At 47.8% G+C, this 18,630-nt stretch overlaps 1 protein-coding gene across 1 annotated transcript in view; it reads right to left on the bottom strand.

Annotated features, from left to right (window-relative positions):
* Positions 1–519: 519 nt before the first annotated feature.
* gfra3 (GDNF family receptor alpha 3) overlaps positions 520–18,630 on the bottom strand; it is an 18,431-nt gene continuing 320 nt past the window's right edge. Inside the window, exons 1-8 of the mRNA XM_036548812.1 lie at positions 18,245–18,630; positions 7,999–8,283; positions 7,454–7,546; positions 6,744–7,092; positions 4,390–4,499; positions 3,100–3,234; positions 1,999–2,129; positions 520–753 (exon numbers count right to left, since the gene is read on the bottom strand). The exon at positions 18,245–18,630 is cut by the window's right edge and continues 320 nt beyond it. Of these exons, the coding sequence (XP_036404705.1) occupies positions 550–753; positions 1,999–2,129; positions 3,100–3,234; positions 4,390–4,499; positions 6,744–7,092; positions 7,454–7,546; positions 7,999–8,283; positions 18,245–18,284 (1,347 nt within the window). The 5' untranslated portion in view covers positions 18,285–18,630 and the 3' untranslated portion in view covers positions 520–549. The remainder of the gene's footprint in view (positions 754–1,998; positions 2,130–3,099; positions 3,235–4,389; positions 4,500–6,743; positions 7,093–7,453; positions 7,547–7,998; positions 8,284–18,244) is intronic.

Below are 18,630 nucleotides of genomic sequence, written 5' to 3'. Positions count from 1 at the left end.
CGACTCCGTGTATCAATTTAGCAATTTATCAATATTGTTTTAAGCCCGACGGTGCGTGCGTGTGTGTGCAGGCGGGCGAACTTGGCGGGAGCCCTGGACGTCGGAGGGAGTCGAGTGGAACACGCGTCCGCCCCGAGGCGAGGCGTCAGCTCACCCAGACCAGGCACCACATGCGCGCTCATCAGTCTGCCAGTTTACTCATCAATCAGCTCTTTTTTTTTTTTTCTCAGCGAGATTCGGCCGCGAAGCCTGATGCACATTGACCGCTCTCTCTCAGGGGCTCCAACGGTTGCCTCGCAGACGCAAGGGAGAGAAGGGAGGAAGTTAATGAGCGGCGATGATGGCTTACAGAGACCTCCCCTTAAGAAGAAGAAGAAAAAGAGAGACAGATAGAGACGGGAGAGGGAGGGGGGTTTCTCGCTCTTCTCATCTCTGGGTTCTCCTCTTCACAGCCTTTTTGATCTGTGCTCTCTGCCTCCCTGCCTCCCCCCCCCTTTTAGTGTCATTGTATGAGTGTGTGTGTGGGGAGGGGAGGGCGAGGGGGTCTCTCTACCCCTGGAACCCCCAGCTCAGGGTGGCAGTCAGCAGCAGCGGTGGTAGCAGGGACGTTGCGGGGTCCACGGCCCCCCTGTGGCCCCCCCAGGCCCCGGAGCCCACGTTTGACTCGGTGGCTTTTTCGGAGTACGGAGGGATCATGTTGAACTGCTCTTCAGTTTCTACTTCCTCCTCTTCCTTCCCCTCACTCTCTTCCACCTGAGGAAGGGAGGGACAGAGAGAGAGAGAGAGAGAGAGAGAGAGAGAGAGAGAGAGAGAGAGGGGGAGAGAGAGAGAGGGAGAGAGAGAGAGAGAGAGAGAGAGGGAGAGAGAGAGAGGGAGACAGAGAGAGAGAGAGAGAGGGAGAGGGGGGGAGAAAGAGAGAGAGGGGGAGAGAGAGAGAGGGGGGGAGAGAGAAAGTGGGGGAGAGAAGCAGAGAGGGAGAGAAAGAAAGTCACAAAGGGGGAGAGATGGGAATAAAAAGATTACAGGAGGGCAGGGTTGGTGGGAAACGATGGAACGATACAGAGAAGAAAGACAGATGAGAGAAAAAAGAGGGAAGAAGAGCAGTGATAAGGGGAAGGTGCCAGAAAGAGGCAAAAAATGGAGGGAAGCATCGCGGAGGAATGGGGAAAGGAGAGAGGGAGAGTTGGAGGGATTAGAACAGAGAGAGAGGGAGAGAGAGAGAGAGAGAGAGAGAGAGAGAGACAGATGGGCATGAATAAATGAATATTAATACAGGCTGATTGATGCACTGCCTCCTGCAAACACCTTCGGCTAATCCTCTCACACAGAGCAAGGGAGAGAGAGAGAGAGAGAGAGAGAGAGAGAGAGAGAGAGAGAGAGAGAGAGGGGGAACATTAGGGGCTAGGGAGGTGGGTAGGGACAGAGAGAAAGAGGGAGAATATGAGTGAGAATCAGAGGTAAGGATTATGAGGGAGGTGGGGAGAAAGAGGAAGGGGGGAGAGGACGGTTTGATCTAATTTTCTTGGGCCACAGAAGACGTACTGTACTGTACTGTATAATCACAGTGGCCCCTGAATGCCGGGCGCAATGTTCTCAGTCTCAGGGTGTTCCATGAGTCAGAGCTCAGCGTTTGTTCAGGGATGTGTGCGGCTGTGTGGCTGTGTCCTGTTCTGTTGCATGCAAAGGGGTTCAGCAGTGTGTTGAAAGGTAGGTGTTGGCCACAGAGTGGTCAGCGTAGCACGGTGAGCTTTAGCACAGCACTCAACGCGGTGATGAGTATTGAGTGCGCAGACTGGAAGTGAGTGTTCAGTGTTGTGGTGGGTGTTCAGGTTGACTGTTCAGACTGGAGAATAGTGTTACAGTCACAGTGTTAAGCGAGTGTAGATTTCAGTGTTTCGGAAGGAGGTGAGTGTTAAGGTTGCAGTGTTGATGTTGATGAGCATTGAGGCTTCAGGGTTGAGTATGGACATAAATGTTCAGGTTAGAAGGAGTACTCACAGTATTGATCTCCGGGAGGATGTTGATGCTGATGTCATCATGCTGGATGCGAGGAGAGGGGCGTGGAGGCGGGGGAGGGGTACTCTCCACCGGGCGGGGCGACGAGCTGAACAAAGCACTGATGGCATGACCTGAGAAGACCACAGCGAACCCCCCCACATCGTTACAGAGTCCCTTTCCCACAGCCCAAAACTTTCAACACGTTCCTGTGCTTCAGACAGCTCGGGTTAATGAGGCAGAACAATGAGTCTGTACTCTCTATCCATACTCAATGTACCTCTTGTACGCATCTGAAAGAATATTCTGGACTTAAAAGTGTGCATAAATGATATTATGCAGCTGAGCAAGCCAACAAAAAAAGTAGTAATACATCTTTTTGTGTGTTACTATTTTATATATATTACTATGTTTGGTAAAAATACAGCTAACACCTTCAGAGCGATAAACATCTGTATTAATAATCTTATCTGCATATGTGTGTATGTGTGTGTGTGTGTGTGTGTGTATGTGTGTGTGTGTGTGTGTGTGTGTGTGTGCATAACATAACGTCATTTCAGTGTTTCTGTTCATTGTGGTGAGCCTACAGGCCATGTGTGGTCTACTGTAAGAGAGAGAGAGAGAGAGTATGTGTGTGTATGTGTGTGTGTGTGTGTATGTGTGTGTGTGTGTGCGTATGTGTGTGTGCGTGTGTGTGTGTGTGTGTGTGTGTGTGTGTGTGTGTGCGCATATGTGTGTGTGTGTGTGTGTGTGTGTGTGTGCGTGCGTGTGTGTGTGTGTGTGTGCGTGTGTGTGTGTGTGTGTGTGCGCGTATGTGTGTGTGTGTGTGTGTGTGTGTGTGTGTGTGTGTGTGTGTGTGTGTGTGTGTGTGTGTGCGCGCGTATGTGTGTGTGTGTGTGTGTGTGTGTATGCGCGCGTATGTGTGTGTGTGTGTGTGTGTGCGAGTATGTGTGTGTGTGTGCGAGTATGTGTGTGTGTGTGTATGTGTGTCTGCATGTTCCTGTCTCTGGCAGCGTATCTGACAGTGTGCCCTTGTGATGGACAGCGTCTTTATGTCTGACTGCGCATACGTCAGTCCTCCAGCAGGACTGCGCAGACACTCACGCAGGCAGACGTTGTTGTTGAACGTGTGCAGAATGCGCAGACAGTCCTGCCACTGGTTCCCGCTGCCCTCGCAGGTGCACCACTGAGACACCTCCACGCTGCTGTTGCTCACATAGTTGGGGGTCATGATAGTGCCTGGGGGGGAAAGGTCAAGAGGTCAGAGGTCAAGAACACTGCTTTTTCCCGCTCATCTGTTTCACTCCTTTACCCCTTCCTTACCCTTCTGTGAGCATGCAGATGAAGACCTAATCTCTACTGACCACAAATGCATTCTCAAAACACAATCAAAATGTCAAGTTTAATCTTCATTACATTAAATATACTGCATATGGTTCATTTGTAATTCTTCTCTAGCAGGATGGTATTGCTCCAGTTTCAAAACCAAAAGTAATTTCTGCCTTTGGTCTTCCATCAAATGCACACCCAGAAAGATTCAAAAGTACAGAGGCTAACTTGACTGAGTGTGTCTAAAGATAACAGTCTGAATATAAAAGTCTTAATTAGCTCACACTGGTTAATGATGCCAGTTTACGGCCATTAAATAGAAGTGTGAACTCTCACAATGGCGTTGGGTAGCAGGTAACACATGCTGCTGTTGAATCGTACTTATGTCTTTTTAAAGGCTGCGACTCTATCAGTGCAATAACTTATTGAGCCTTTTTATAACTTGCAGCTGCTCTTAAAACACCCTCTTTAAAGTGAGACCAATTTTTAATGAAGGCGGGTATCGCAATACGATTGCTTGGGAGCTTTTAAAACATTTTTAAAGGAAAATTCCAGTCAAAAATTAAAGTTTCATGTTTTATGATGGACGGATCAGGTGCTTACTGGCACACGCGTGACCGAGCATTCCAAATCGCACACCGTCAGCCTGGAATCCAATCCTCCTCCATTTGATGACGCATGCTAATCATTCTACCAGCCAGAGTTTCTCATTCTCAGTTAAAGGCATTAAGAGTCATGGAGGGGAAAAAATTGTGAGCGTATCAGTGTGCGGTTTGCGCACAGCGATGATGTCATATTTAAAATAGTGATGGTTCTTTCAGCAAGCATCATTTTCATTTATGGATTTACACGCGTCGTCTCTGGTTTCTGGCTGCTGGTGGGGCCGGCTTACGTCATCAGGACGGTCTCGTTCTGTGCTTACCGGGCTCAGTGTGAAATACTCTGTCATGCATGTTAGTACCTGATATCACAAACCATATCCAGTTTTAACTTTTGACCCAGTTTCTGTTTTAATGGGCAAAGTGTAAGATCAGTCCGTCAGACTGTAGTGTCCCTGCCTCTCACCAATGAGTCCAGCGTAGGCCTTCAGGCAGATTGCTCCACTCTCTCTCTGACAGCCAGAAGGGGAGAAGGCCGAGGGCTGGCAGTTATGCTGGAAATCCGCCAGCCTTGACCTGTCAGACAGACAGACGGACACGCACACATACACACCCGCACACACACACACATACACAGACACATGCACACATACACCACACAAACACACATACACAGACACACACATATACAGACAAAGACACACAAGTATACACACAAAACACACACATACAGACATGCACAACCACACACAATACCCAGATATACACACACACACACAACAAAACACACACGCATACAGACACACCCGCACATACACAGACATGACAACAAACACGTGCATGCACACATAAAGAAATATGCAGACACACACACACACAGACATGCAGACAAATGCCCACACATACAGACACACCGACAAATACACATGCACACAGAAAGGGAGAGAAACAGGTATTAGTGCTGACCAACGGTCCTCTCGCCTCAGTTAGCAAGCGGCTAACAGTGAGTCCAATGAAGCTGAAATGGACTGTAGCTGTTGCCATTATTGACACGCTTCAGTGCATTCCGGAAATGATGGGAGGGGGAGAGATGCTTATTGCTAATATTGGATTTTAGTCACCATTATTGTCTGTTGAAGCTGCATGATGGGTTGTGGTGGGCAGCGGATGCAATCCATGCCTGCAGACAGCACATTATAACCGATGTGGGCGTTCAAAACAAACTCATGAATTGGTGCCTCTCACCTGCCTCCCAAATTCATCCAATCCCTCCAACAGAAAGAACATGATTCACAATAGTAATGTGAGTGGACCTCAACAAGCCGTGATGTTGCTTCCCGTGTTCTTGATTGACTGCTACTATCATTATAAGTGAGAAATAATTTTAACCTGAATTTAAATCCTGTTACATTCGAGCATCAAATCCCTCTACGCTCTCGCCCTCTCCCCTTCTCACCCTCCCCCTCTGCCAGTTCCCTCTCTGTACCTAATCTCTACCTTTCTCCTCTGTCTCTCATAAGCTTTCGTTCTCTCCTCTCCTCACCTCTCTCTTCTCCTCTCCCTCTGCACTAATGACAGCTGTATTGTACAAAGTGACACTGATCTGTCTCTTAATCTGCTAAATATCCTTGTAGCATCCCCAAGAAAATATCCTTTTTCAACCATTTCTTTTGAAATCAGCCCACACACCCGCAGCCACTGTCGCCTCTCTCCCTCGCTCCTTTTTCTCGTTCTGTTTTTTTTTTCTCTTTTTTTTCCCCCTGTAATCTTTCTCTTCCTCTCACTGGCTTTTAAGAATAAGTAAGCCCATGCCCTGCACTTGAAGATTTGAATTTGAAAGAGCAAAAGAGAGAGAGAGAGAGAGAGAGAGAGAGAGATGGAGAGAGCAGTGAAGGGACAAAAGGAGAGAAAGGTTGAAGACACAGAGAGAGTGAAAGAGAGTACAGAGAGGTATACAAACACTGACAGTGAGGCATTACGAGATGAGGAGCAAATCAGTTTGTCTCTATCATGTGTCTTTGTGCGCGCATGAAATATGTTCCCCCCTGTGTGCTCGTGAAAGATCCCCCTCTGCGTGCTTATTAAATGCGCTCCTCACCCCGTGTGTGCCCTTGAAATGTGTCTTTGCGTAGATGTGAAATGTGTCCCTTCTCTTTGCGTATAATAAAATGGGTCGCAACTCTGTTTGCGCATGAAACGTCCGCCCCTCTGCGCTTTTGTGAAATGTTCCCCCATTCCATGTACAAGTAAAATGCATCTCCCTCTGTGCATTTGTGAAAAGAGTCCCCCTCCTCTGGAAGCATATGAAATGTGTCCCCCTTCTGTGCACACGTGAAATAGGTCCCCCTCCTCTGCAAGCATATGAAATGCGCCCACCCCCCCCCCCCCCCCCCCGTGCGCGTGTAAAATGCGTCACCCCTCTATGCGTGTGTTAAATGTGTCCCCCTTCTGTGCACACGTGAAATAGGTCCCCCTCCTCTGCAAGCATATGAAATGCGCCCCCCCCGTGCACGTGTAAAATGCGTCCCCTCTCCGTGTGCGTGTAAAATGCGCCCCCCCCCCTCTGTGCGCGTGTAAAATGCGTCACCCCTCTATGCGTGTGTTAAATGTGTCCCCCCTCTGTGCGTGTGTGAAATGCGTACCCCCCCTCTGTGCGCGTGTAAAATGCGTCCCCCCTCTGTGCGCGTGTAAAATGCGTCCCCCCTCTGTGCGCGTGTAAAATGCGTCCCCCCTCTGTGCGTGTGTGAAATGCGTCCCCCCTCTGTGCGCGTGTAAAATGCGTCCCCCCTCTGTGCGCGTGTAAAATGCGTCCCCACTGACCTGCACAGCTCGTCCCTCATGCAGAAGCCCTGCAGGCTGAGGCAGTTGGGCTTGCCGTCCCGCTCCTCGTAGGAGCAGGAGGGCACGATGGTCTTGCGGCGGCGCTCCCCGCACAGCGGGTCGCTGCAGGGGCAGAAGAGGACGCCGAAGCTGTACTCCTCCGGCACGCGCTCCAGGAAGCGCCGCAGAGCCCGGTGGCACTTCTGCCGGTTGCAGTGGTCGGTGCCGGGCGCCCGCTTGGTGCAGGCCAGCACGTACTCGGACCGCAGCGAGCCGCACTTCTCGTACAGGCCGCAGTCCTGCGCCGCCTTCAGGCACTGGTTCTGCCCGTCCAGAGGGAGAGAAGAGGCTGAGGGGTGGGCGAAGAGGGAGAGGAGAGGTGGGGGAGCGGGACGGGGGGACAGGGGTGGAGGGGGAAGGAGCGAGGGAGGGAGGTAAGAGACAGGAAGATAAGAGAGAGAGGAGAGGAGAGGAGAGGAGGGAGAGCGGAAAACCACAACGCCATTATGTTAAACGCATACGTGTACATCAACCTGCAAATGAACGGCAACAGGACGCGTCAAATCCTGTGAGTCAAAGACCAAAAAACACGGGCACAGACTGAAATCGAACCGTAAGGACTGCGAATGAATAGGCCCTGGGATCTGAGAGCGCAGGCGCAGTGCGCTGGCATCAATGTACTGAAGCGTGCGGGTGTCGCCAGTAATTACCTGCCACGATGGAAGCCATCCGTGACATCTCGATGTTTCTCACCAGCTCCAGCTCCAGATCCTCATATGGGGATGTCTCGTACTCATCGTACCCTGTGATGAAGAGGAGGGGTGGAGAAGGCAGGAGGAACACCAGTAAACTACAAAGGCTTGGAGGACTAATGGACAGATACTCGTGTCATCCAGACCTAATATTTACCTGCTTGGATCCTTATGTGTTTATTAATTGAACCGCTGCTATCTGACAATGAATAATGCATTGGGTAATCCTTTACCATTCTGTGCAAACATGGCAATGTAGATTATACTTGTAAGAGCTATACAGTGATTGAATTGTCAGCCAGTCATGTCACTCTTCAAGCGAAACAGCTTTGCTTGGTGGAGTTTTTCTCTTTTTTCCTATCCCGATATTCGAATGTGAGAGAGGCAGCTTAAAAATAAACCTCGAAACCCCCCCCCCACCACCCCCCCCAAAAGCCCAGCTGTATAATATGCCGGAGACGACACGACCCTGATGACACATCGCCGCGGCAGCGCCCACTCACCCTGCGAAAACCTCACGGTCCAGTACACCCTCAGGCAGAGCTCCTCCCTGCGGGAGCCGCGGTGGCACTTGCAGGCCAGCAGGGGGCGGAACTGCTGCACGGAGCCCTGGGCCTCCAGGCACTCGCGGCGCGCCTCGGGCCCCAGCGGGGACACCGCCTCTTCGGCCGAGCAGTACTCCAGCACCCGGTACGAGGCCTCGCACCCGGGGTCGGACACACACTGCTGCTCCGCATCCAGGCAGTCCATGGCGGGCAGTGATAGGGGCGCGGAGGCCTGGACACTGCCTGCAGAGGGGAGGAGAGTGGGGGAGGGCCGGGGCAAGGAGAGGGAGTAACAGGAAGGGGAGGGGGAGGGGCAGGGCAAGGAGAGGGAGTAACAGGAAGGGGAGGGGGAGGGGCGGGGCAAGGAGAGGGAGTAACAGGAAGGGGAGGGGGAGGGGCAGGGGAGGGGGAGAGAGAGTAACAGGAAGGGGGGGGGGAAGGGCGGGGCAAGGAGAGGGAGTAACGGGAAGGGGAGGGGGAGGGGCAGGGGAGGGGGAGAGAGAGTAACAGGAAGGGGAGGGGGAAGGGCGGGGCAAGGAGAGGGAGTAACAGGAAGTTGTGAGGGAAGGAATGAGGGAGTAGGGAGAGGTGGAAACAGGAAGGAGAAGGGGTAAGGGGCAGGGGGAGGAGAGGGAGTAATAGGAAGTAGACGGGGAGAAATAGGAAAGGAAAACAGAAAGGGGAAAGGCAAAAGGGAAATGGGAAATGGGGAAGAGGAAGAGGAAACAGGAAGGGGCAAGGGAAGGAAGCATAGATTATTAATACAGTATAATTAAATACAGTGTACAGGTCATGTGAGATACAAACAGTCATATACCCAAGGCAAGACACACCTGCAGTGGTTGCAGGAGTGAGGTATGCTGCATTTCATGAGACCGCTGCAACGAACCTGCAGCTAAACAGACTAAAGCTAAACAAGTTAAAGGATCGCTTATTGTTTCAGGTTCACGACTTGTGCTGCACTGTAAACTCAAGACATTGGCGAGGACAAGACTGGGAAAGGAGTTGTGCACATGGTACTCGTTCAGTTCTTTTGGCTTTACAGTGTGCTCCACAAAATCTCTCGGACAAGCAAACACAGGCTGACGCGAAGTATCTCCCTCAACGGAAGCAAGTGGCGGTTAAATTGACATTGTGATTGAACAGAGGCACGCAGCAATTACACTCATGCTGGCACTGAACACACATTGTGCTCAAAGCCACATTCAGACGCAGCATGGCTACAATCACAAACACCCCATGTGGGCCCACAACACTTCTCTCAAACCCACATCCAGAGAGCGGCATGTGCGTACACACACGCACACACACACACACACACACACACACACACACGCACACGCACACGCACACACACACGCACACACACACAAGCACACGCACGCACATGCATACACACCGATACCCATATACTCAGGCATACACACACGCGCACACACACACACACACACACACACACAGCCACACCAGGAAATCGTGTGAGACACATACATACATCTCAATGAAACCGTTTACCGGAGTGCAGCGTCATGTGGAATGTCTTTAATATCTCTGAGGACCAGGAACTAATGGGACGTGAATTCACTCTACAGAAGGGCCAGTTAGAGATTGAACATTTGCACACAAACGCATGCACACACACACACACACACACACACACACACTGCTTAGAGGAGTTTAATCACCCCCCACACACACATCACACTCAAATCCTGTTAATGTTAAGCAGACATATTACACATGTACCCTCAGAGCATACACACATATACCAATCTGGGCATTTTTTTTTTGCTCAAAGCAATGGACATATCATATCATGACAGTTGTACTTTAGCAATGAAGATACACATTCACAAGGAGGAATTCTCTTTGGCAGGTTGGCTATCCTGAGCTGTTGTCTTTAGAAGCAGACTTGAGCCAGGATGGCACTCATCAGAGTTTATGTCCACATCACCCTTAAATCACTCATAGCGGCACCAAAATCTTTCCACGCCTCCCTCATTCCATAAGCAAGACCTTCACCAAGTTTCATCCAAATCTGTCCTCGGTGTGGCACTGTAACATAGAGGTAAGGAGCAGGGTTTGTAACCAAAAGGTTACTGGTTCAATTCCCCACTAGTTCACTGCTGCTGTACCTTTGGGCAAGGTATATAAACCACAATTGCCTTGGTAAATATCCAGGTGTATAAATGGATAACATATAACCCATGCGAGTTGCTCTGGCTAAGAGCGTCTGACAAAGTGACAATAATGTAATGTAGTACTAAATGTCATCAAGCTATCCTGCTCTCAGTAGATGGTCACAGACGCAAACTCACAGACAGACAGAAACATGCAGGCGGCATTTCATGCAGACTCCCACCAGCCTAATGGCACTGAAGGTGAGGAACGCACAGCCACCATTAGCTGTTTTCTGCTTATTTCAGGGTCTGACCGCTTTCCACAGGAGTCTGCCATCATGTTCATTAAAGGCTCTTTGGTCAAACCAAAGCTCTGCACTGCTGCTGCAGCTGAACTCAGCACAGACTAAAATACACCTCCTCACAGCCTCTGGGCCCCCCACAGATAAAACAATGCAGAACACGAGCTTTCAAACATCTTAAACATCACAACTTACATTACACCGGCACACTCACACGCTTGGCGACATGATACTGTGCGGCAGTATATCTTGGAATGAGAATCATTTATGGGTCCAGCTGTACACACTGTCTCACGGCATGACACGGTACATAATTCAAACCGGAGTTATAATCACTCTTTGCAGCTCCACGCCGCAATCAGCGGAATAGTTTCAGCCCACGGGGCCCTTGGGCTGTCCTTAGAATAAATTCATCAGCGGTTCACTGTACAATTATCATTTAACACGTATATCTAATTGGAGCTTAAAGTCAATTTCAAGCTTACTTTGAATACGTATTTGAAAATGAAATCTGGGGAAAGCACTTAGTTGGACACCCTGTGAGTTCATCAAGCCATATGTAAATGCTTGGTAAGTCCAATCAAACATTCTCCCTGAGTTTTATTAATTTATTTTGGTTATTTTTTACAGAACCCCCCTTGATGCCTTTTACACAAAAAAATGTAATAAGTACAAGAGCACCCATGATTAAAGTCTCATATTAATATGTCTTAATCAGATGATAACACAATCACCGAACCAACAACTTCAGCAAAGGGTATAATTGCTATATAAAGTTTTAAAGGCTGGGCTGAGTCGAATGGGGGCTCTGGGGGCCCACCTGTAAAATGTGACACTTTTATTATCTTATTTCAATACCATTTGAGTGGTAAAAGAATTGTTATCTTATTCTTACTGATGGAACGTCTAATAGCTTTCGGTGGATATTTAGAACAGTCGCTAGAATGGAATCACTCGGGCCGCGACGGCACTTAATCTGTGGGAGTCGATATGGCGTTCCTGGGGGACCACTCCCAGAGATACAAAAGCAATCAGTTTCTAACACGCTATACATTTTCCAACACACAGCACGTTCCCGAGAACAATTTCAGCAGTACACCTGAAACCGGTCTTGGAGTGCACAGGAGAGCACTGTTTCTTTTTTACATTGCTTCAAGCACACACTCACACACACACACACACACACACACACTAGCATGCTGTTAAAAAGACCTATACACACTTCTCAATTTGAAGTATTTTGTCCAATACACTGAGCCTTAAGCCCTCAGTTAACATCCTCCATACTCCTACAAGTTTCATGTTAATTCACTGTTTTTTGTTGATCCAGATGCCGGACTGATTACCTTCATTACTGACAAGTGCTCTTGAACATAGCACTGGCAGCTGCTTTCATCTGGAAGATGTCGCTTTTACACCTGTTCTGAGGATCGGTCACACTGGCCAGGCAAAGAAGTCATAATAATGATAATAATTACACGGGGGACGTATTGGCACAATGATGAACCGCTAGTGCATCACATCGATAAAGAGAGCATCGAGTTTGTGTTGGAGAAACCCGAAAGGGACGAGGGGAATGAGATGTTGAAAGACAGAAAGGAAGGGAGGAGATGGGGTAAAATTAACAAAAAAAAGCCTGAGAATATGAGCGGGAGAAATTTATGCCTGTAATATGTGAATCTTAATGCAGACTATTGATTTCTTAATCGCAAGGGGATTTATAGAAGTCCTGAGGCAAAGCTGACGGTTTCACAGCTCGCAGGCACGGCGGAGGTTAATGTTATGGGACCAGCCACACACTACCTCACACACACACACACACACACACACACACACACACACACACACACACACACACGCACATGCACACACATACACACAATCACACACAAACATGCACACCTGTACATACATACACACATACACAAACACACACACACACAAACACACACACACACACCCACACACACACCCATACACACACACCTATACATGCATACACACATACACAAACACATGCACACACACACACCAAGCATGTGCATAATGTGTGTGTGTGCGCACAGTATGTTCCCACAGTCCTACAGCAAGACTGTGGTAGAATTAGCATCTCCACGCTACACTCATGACCTAAGCCAAGCAGCTGGTGTACGGTAACCATTGTCCAACATCAGCGTTTATCTTCCCCCTCTCTCCCTCTCTCTTTCTCTCTTTCTCTCTAGACCCTGTGTCATCTTCTCACAGTGGACTCTCTTTTTTTTTGGTTATTGGATCAATGTTACTTAGATACTGTGTAGATGACCCGGTCTTTACTTTATGCGGATCGGCTGACACAGCAGGCTCAGAGAATGGGACAAGCCAGATGATTTAAGCATCGGTGAATCTGTGGAGCATCTGTGTGGCACTGATGCAACAGAACACAACAACGACAAAAAACAAGCCCAGCGTCACCCTGCTGTGTGGAGGAGAAAGCCAGGTCCTGGGAGAGTACACGGCCATACCCCCCCCGTCTGTCTAGCTGCTGGGGTCGGGATGGAGGTTGAGAATGTTACACAGGACCAGCCTCCGAGAGCAAGCAGGGTAAACATAGCTATGAAAATAGGTCGGGTCTTAGGAGAGGGGTAAAATACTCACACCGGGGCTCTAATGCTTTTAATGGCAGCTAATGTTTATTTCTGTCCGAGAGGACCCAATCAGCCATCATTAAAACATTTTTTTTCCCCCTACCGCCACGGGATCTGGTTCTCGAACCGAAGGACAAGAGGGTAGATGGCGACAGACAAGCCAGGACATAGGGGGCCTTTCTGGGGTCCAGAGAGGGTAGGGGCTGGAAAATCAGAGGTTGGGGGAGGGGAGGTACAAGGTCATTTCCAGATACGATTTCAAAGAAAAGCAAGCAAGGCGAGAGTTCCATGTTGTAAACAAATATCGAATGAGTTTTGATGGCTGTGGGGGCAAACCTTGGTCAGACAGAGAGGCAGACAGGACACCCGTTTCATGTGAGCTGGTTTGGTAACGGCAAATTATCAGTAAGGGGAGTAGTGAAACAAAAAAAAAACAAAAAGAGAGAAAGGAAGGAGGACACAAGGCTCTCTGGCCAGATGGCGGACAGAGAGGCCCCGGCAATCTTTGTCTCAGATGTGGCCCAAACACAGCAGCGCCAGATAAGTCTTCACAAGCAGAAAACGTATAGGTACACAGCATTATGCAGCGGAAGAACAGTGGTTAAAGTATTGGAATGCGGGGCCCTTGCCTTGTGCCTACTAAAACTGTAATGAAACATTACTCTGTAGCCTTTTATAGCCAGGCCTCTTACAACCTTTACCTAAATTGCTCTGGTAAGAGCCCAGCTGTGTAAATGGCTTACTGAATATGCGCGTGATGTAAAATGTAAGCAATGTAAGTGGTCTGGGGATAAGTGCGTCTGTTGAGTTAATAAATAATGTAAGGTGAGGCAATATGCTCTCATCAGCTGCGATCGTTTAACCCTGGCTGGAGCAGGCATGTCCACAGCTTCAGAACAGAGAATGCAGCACATCAGCAATGGTGCAGGGCAGAAGCCCAGGGTAGGGTCAGCCAGAGGGTACACTCAGGTACACAGGTGAGAGGAGGAGAGCGAAACACGCACAGGTCACATCACCGTGATGCACTATTACGTTGGATTAGTGTCACTTAACAGGCGCTCTCATCCAGAGTGACTTACGCAGTCTAAAACTTTCACATGTTATCCATTCACGCAGCTGGATATTTACTTTGGCAATCGTGGGTTAAGTATCTTGCCCAAGGGTACAGCAGCAGTGCCCCAGCCAGGAATTGAACCGGCAACCTTTCGGTTACAGGCCCTGCTCCTTACCACAAAGGCTCCTTGTGAACAGCGTGTGCTGTCAGCAGGAGGTGACTAGAGCTCACATGGGTGCTGTGCATGTCGTGTGCAGTGATCAACATAAAGAGGGCAGAGGTGAAGGCCCACAGTGACATTGGGAAGGGGGAGGGAGCAGATAGTGTGACAGCCTTTCTCTCTCACTCTCATACACACATACTTACATACACTCTCACATCCAAACACCCCCCCCCCCTCAATCTCTTACACACACTCACTGGGCAACTCACCAGCCAAAGCCTTAGCTCAATGCCATCTGCTCCCATGTGTGTGTTCCAGACTGTGGTTATCAACAAAATACACACACAACCCCCAACGCCACCAACACCCCCCCTCCCCATCCCCCCATCCACCTACCATGTCTGTCTTCTGATATATTATGCTCCATTCTACTTATTTATGACCTTCTTCCTCTTTTAACATTTGCCTTCCAATCATTATCATTTATTTGTTAGTAGCTTTGGTGATTGAAATGTCTTTATCTGTGATGTCACAAATAAACAATTCGACACTTTCACCTGCCAGGTGAAATGTGCAGTTATCAAAAAGCCTACAGTTCTCATCGGAGAGTGGCCTGAAGTCCTCGAGTAAAGATTCAATATGCACGTTATCTTGTTAATGATTTCCTACACCTTCCTCGCTGTTTGAATTTTCACAATATCACGGTTGGACTGCGTCGAATTGTTTGTCGTTACCTGAGTAATCGCAATCCGTTTCACCTTAAAGTCGAAACCAACTCACGTGCGCCATGCCACACCTGGAAACGCCAACAAAGACTCCGGATTTTAAATTTCCGAGGCAAGCTGCTAGGCCTGGTCATTGGCTGTTTTAATGAAGAAACCGACTGAACTCACTGCTTTTCATAGCGTGGCCGAACAGACGGCCGGCAAAGCTGCCTTGTTTACCTGACTGCACACCTGTTCACGCAAGTTGGAAGGGAATGACGGGTTGGGGGGAGGGGGGGGGGGTTAATGTCAATATTGTGGTGACAACACGGTGAGCGACGCGTTCTCGTCTCCTTTTCTTTGCATACACACACCTGGGCACGCATCTGGCGTACAGACGCCCATGGACGTTGATAAGACTGTCAACCACGGAAAATTAGTATGACATCAATGTAGTGTGAGAGTGCTCCCTCTGGAGGTAACTAATGGTACCCACACTAGTCAGCCGTCCAGCTGTGTACAGCATTAATGCAGTGTATTGCTACATTTAGGCGAATAAGTGACAGCATATAATATTATATTAAGTGTTGTTTCTAATATTAAAATCTATTGCCACATACGTTACAATAGTAGATTCAGTCTTAACAGTAGGCTTAAGTGGGATAATTTTTAAAAGCAGAGTGGTACCCCTATTTTTTTTTTTTTTTAGCTAAGACTAGTTTGACAAGCAAAATGTTAGTGTAAATATTCAGTATTGTGTCTCCTACAATTCATGAACCTCTGACATTATTGTCAAGATAAATAATCTTAGTGTATATCTACAATTTAATGTGTAATATTAATATTTTTGATTGAAAAATCAGTAAGCACTGGGGCTGACAGTTAACAGCGACTCTCCATGAAAGATCGGACAACACTGTTGGCTAAAGGATTGTCGGGTCTATTTAAAGAAGCCTATTTTAAAAACACACCGCCGGCTACAGCTGCAAAAACACATTTTAAAAGTTAAAAATAAATCCTGTCGTTTTGCAGCGCCCCAGCCTAAATCGCTTATCTCCTCCGCTATGGTGAGAAGCTCATGCGAGCGAAAGGAAAGTGATGCGCGGAGTCCCGTTGATATACGACCCGACCCTTGGGGAAACAGTCCACGCACCAGCACATCAAATCTGCAATCATTAACACAGCTAATAAATAACCTCTGTCAATCCAGCTGGGTATTACAGCGTGTTAGTCAGGCTCCGTTAAGCCACGGTAAAAAGGGAGCGTAGTGAACGTTTATGAGATCGTCTCTAACCGAAAAAAAAATCACATCAGAATATATGGCACATGTTTATTGTGCCTCTAATTTTAGTTGAGCTGAGGTAAGGAATGGGAGAAATCAGCTATCATATGCAGAATTTGGCGATGGACACTGCGTCCAGACTATTCACGGCCTTTGGCTATTTTATGGTTGTTGCTTAAATTCGGCAAAAGCATAAGTCTTCAATCACACTGTCCATAATATATGGAAAGAAATCCAAGAATTTGGAAGGCTTGCAGATATGGGTTAAACTGGATAATCTCCTTGCCTCTCGATAAAGACGAATAACATCTTCCATAGAACGCCACTGGTCCATTAACTGTGATGTGTTTGCGGAGCACGTTGGAAGGCGTCGGGGGAGGGCGCGGGTGGTTGGGTGGTGGTAGTTGTGGGGGGGGGGGCTCAGTGAATCCTGCACTCTATGACGAAAAGAAGAAATTGGGAAGTTTGACGGCACAGAGATATAAGAATGAATTACGGTGCCTCGTGATGTGATAAAATTATTATAAAAGTCATTACATTCCAAACGACTAGTTTGTTCAGGGCTATGAGCGCAGCGCAGGCCTATATATTTTGCACACAGGGAGGACGACGACGAGCGTACTCAAGACCTTTAGAAATGATGTCATGGATAGCTGGAGTCATAACTATATCTATAGCAATAGATCACTGTCTCGCGCACACGCGTGGCGCGCGGAGCAGATTTAAGTGCTCTAATTTCAGACACAAAGCCTTGGCATAGCGGCTTCCACCGTCCGTTATGGGACTGGAAATTGAATCCATGCCGTTTTCTCATCAAAAGAAATAGCCTTAATGGCAAATGCCTACCTCGTAGCCTAAGTAGACTGTCTCGGTTATCAGATTCTATTTTGGATTTGTTACCCAAAAAACGCCACATCAAAGACAAATTAAAACATTTTAAGGTTCTTTTTAAAAAATCTAAGTCTGCACTGTAGAAGATCGAGGCAATTTTGTCCCGGTGCCATATGAATGTCCGGGGACTGTTTCTGCAGGCCTGGTTGGGAACGTGCCCATACGCATCATCATGTGAATTTAATTTCAAACCCCGTCTTCCCTCATTATAATGCCGGTGTGCTCGTGTATATTAGAGAAATCAAACACAAACCATAAGATAAAAGAGAATCACAAAGTAGAGCGTACAGTCTACCTATTATATTCTTAAGATTGTTTTAAAAACTTTCCTATACTACAGTCCTGCCCTTCAAAACATAACACACGTTATCTTTGGAAACAGTAAAAGGATTACCAAAAAAGAGTTCAGGAGTTTCCAGTTAACAGCCAAGGGTGCAATACTTCCTCAAATTCGAACAGCGCAGGTGTCTATCTACAAAATTATTTGAACACAGTGAACTGAGCTGTTATGAGCTGTGTGATTGGGAGGGGAAGTTATTTTCACAGGTCGTGGGCTATGATAACAAGAATGTAATCGTGTTCTCCTAAATGTTTTTAAACATTTTAAACATCTTACTATATAAAGTAAGACTTATTAGCTTCTTTCTCACAAATTCTGATCATTTTGCATTCGTCCATGATGAGCTTTACGATGTGATTTACAGAATATCTGATTAATATGGTCATAGTGTGTTCGAAAAAAATGAAACGAGCTTAAGTTTATTAATTGCAATCTTAGTTTTCTTCACTTTTCTGTGGGCAATTTAAATGCACGCATTAGCGCACAATCACACGCGTGTCTTAAAAATGTTTAAATATATAGACGGCATAAATAAGCTGAGCTAACGGATTGCGAGAAAAATGCAGAGAGGAAATGAAGAAAAATCATAAATAAAAGGGCACTGAGTGACATCACAGTTTTTTTTTTGGATGGATGAAGTCAAAAGCCCGACTGAGGAACGGGAATAAGCATTAATCACCGAACACTAAGAGCGGTCACAGCTGTTATCTTGGCCGATGCTTACCACGAATGAAGACGTTCAGCAGCACCCCAAGGAAAATCATGTTGTCCGCAGTGGGATAGTAAGAGACGGCCGGACACAGCGTAAGTGATGCAGGGGGGAGTTCGCGACTTCCACCCGGGCGCTTTGGTCCCCGTTCTACTTTACTGTCCCTCGCACACAGACCCTCCGCCCGCTACATACATCCAGGCACCGCCGCGCTCTTCCCCGGGGCTACAAGGAAGAGATTGGTTAGTTGTGTGCAAGTGCAGCTGAAGGTGAATCCCAGAGTATAACTGCACAAACAGCTCAGCAATTATACTTTAAGTTTTATGACGCGCTTCTCCGTTCAGCGTGGCGGATGTTGGCGCAAAACTGACTGATAAAACATAAAGAATCCCAAAATCTTC

Source organism: Megalops cyprinoides, chromosome 16 (genome assembly GCF_013368585.1).
Source record: "Megalops cyprinoides isolate fMegCyp1 chromosome 16, fMegCyp1.pri, whole genome shotgun sequence".
In the NCBI taxonomy this organism is placed as follows: domain Eukaryota; kingdom Metazoa; phylum Chordata; class Actinopteri; order Elopiformes; family Megalopidae; genus Megalops; species Megalops cyprinoides.
This window is presented reverse-complemented; position numbering and strand designations above follow the sequence as displayed.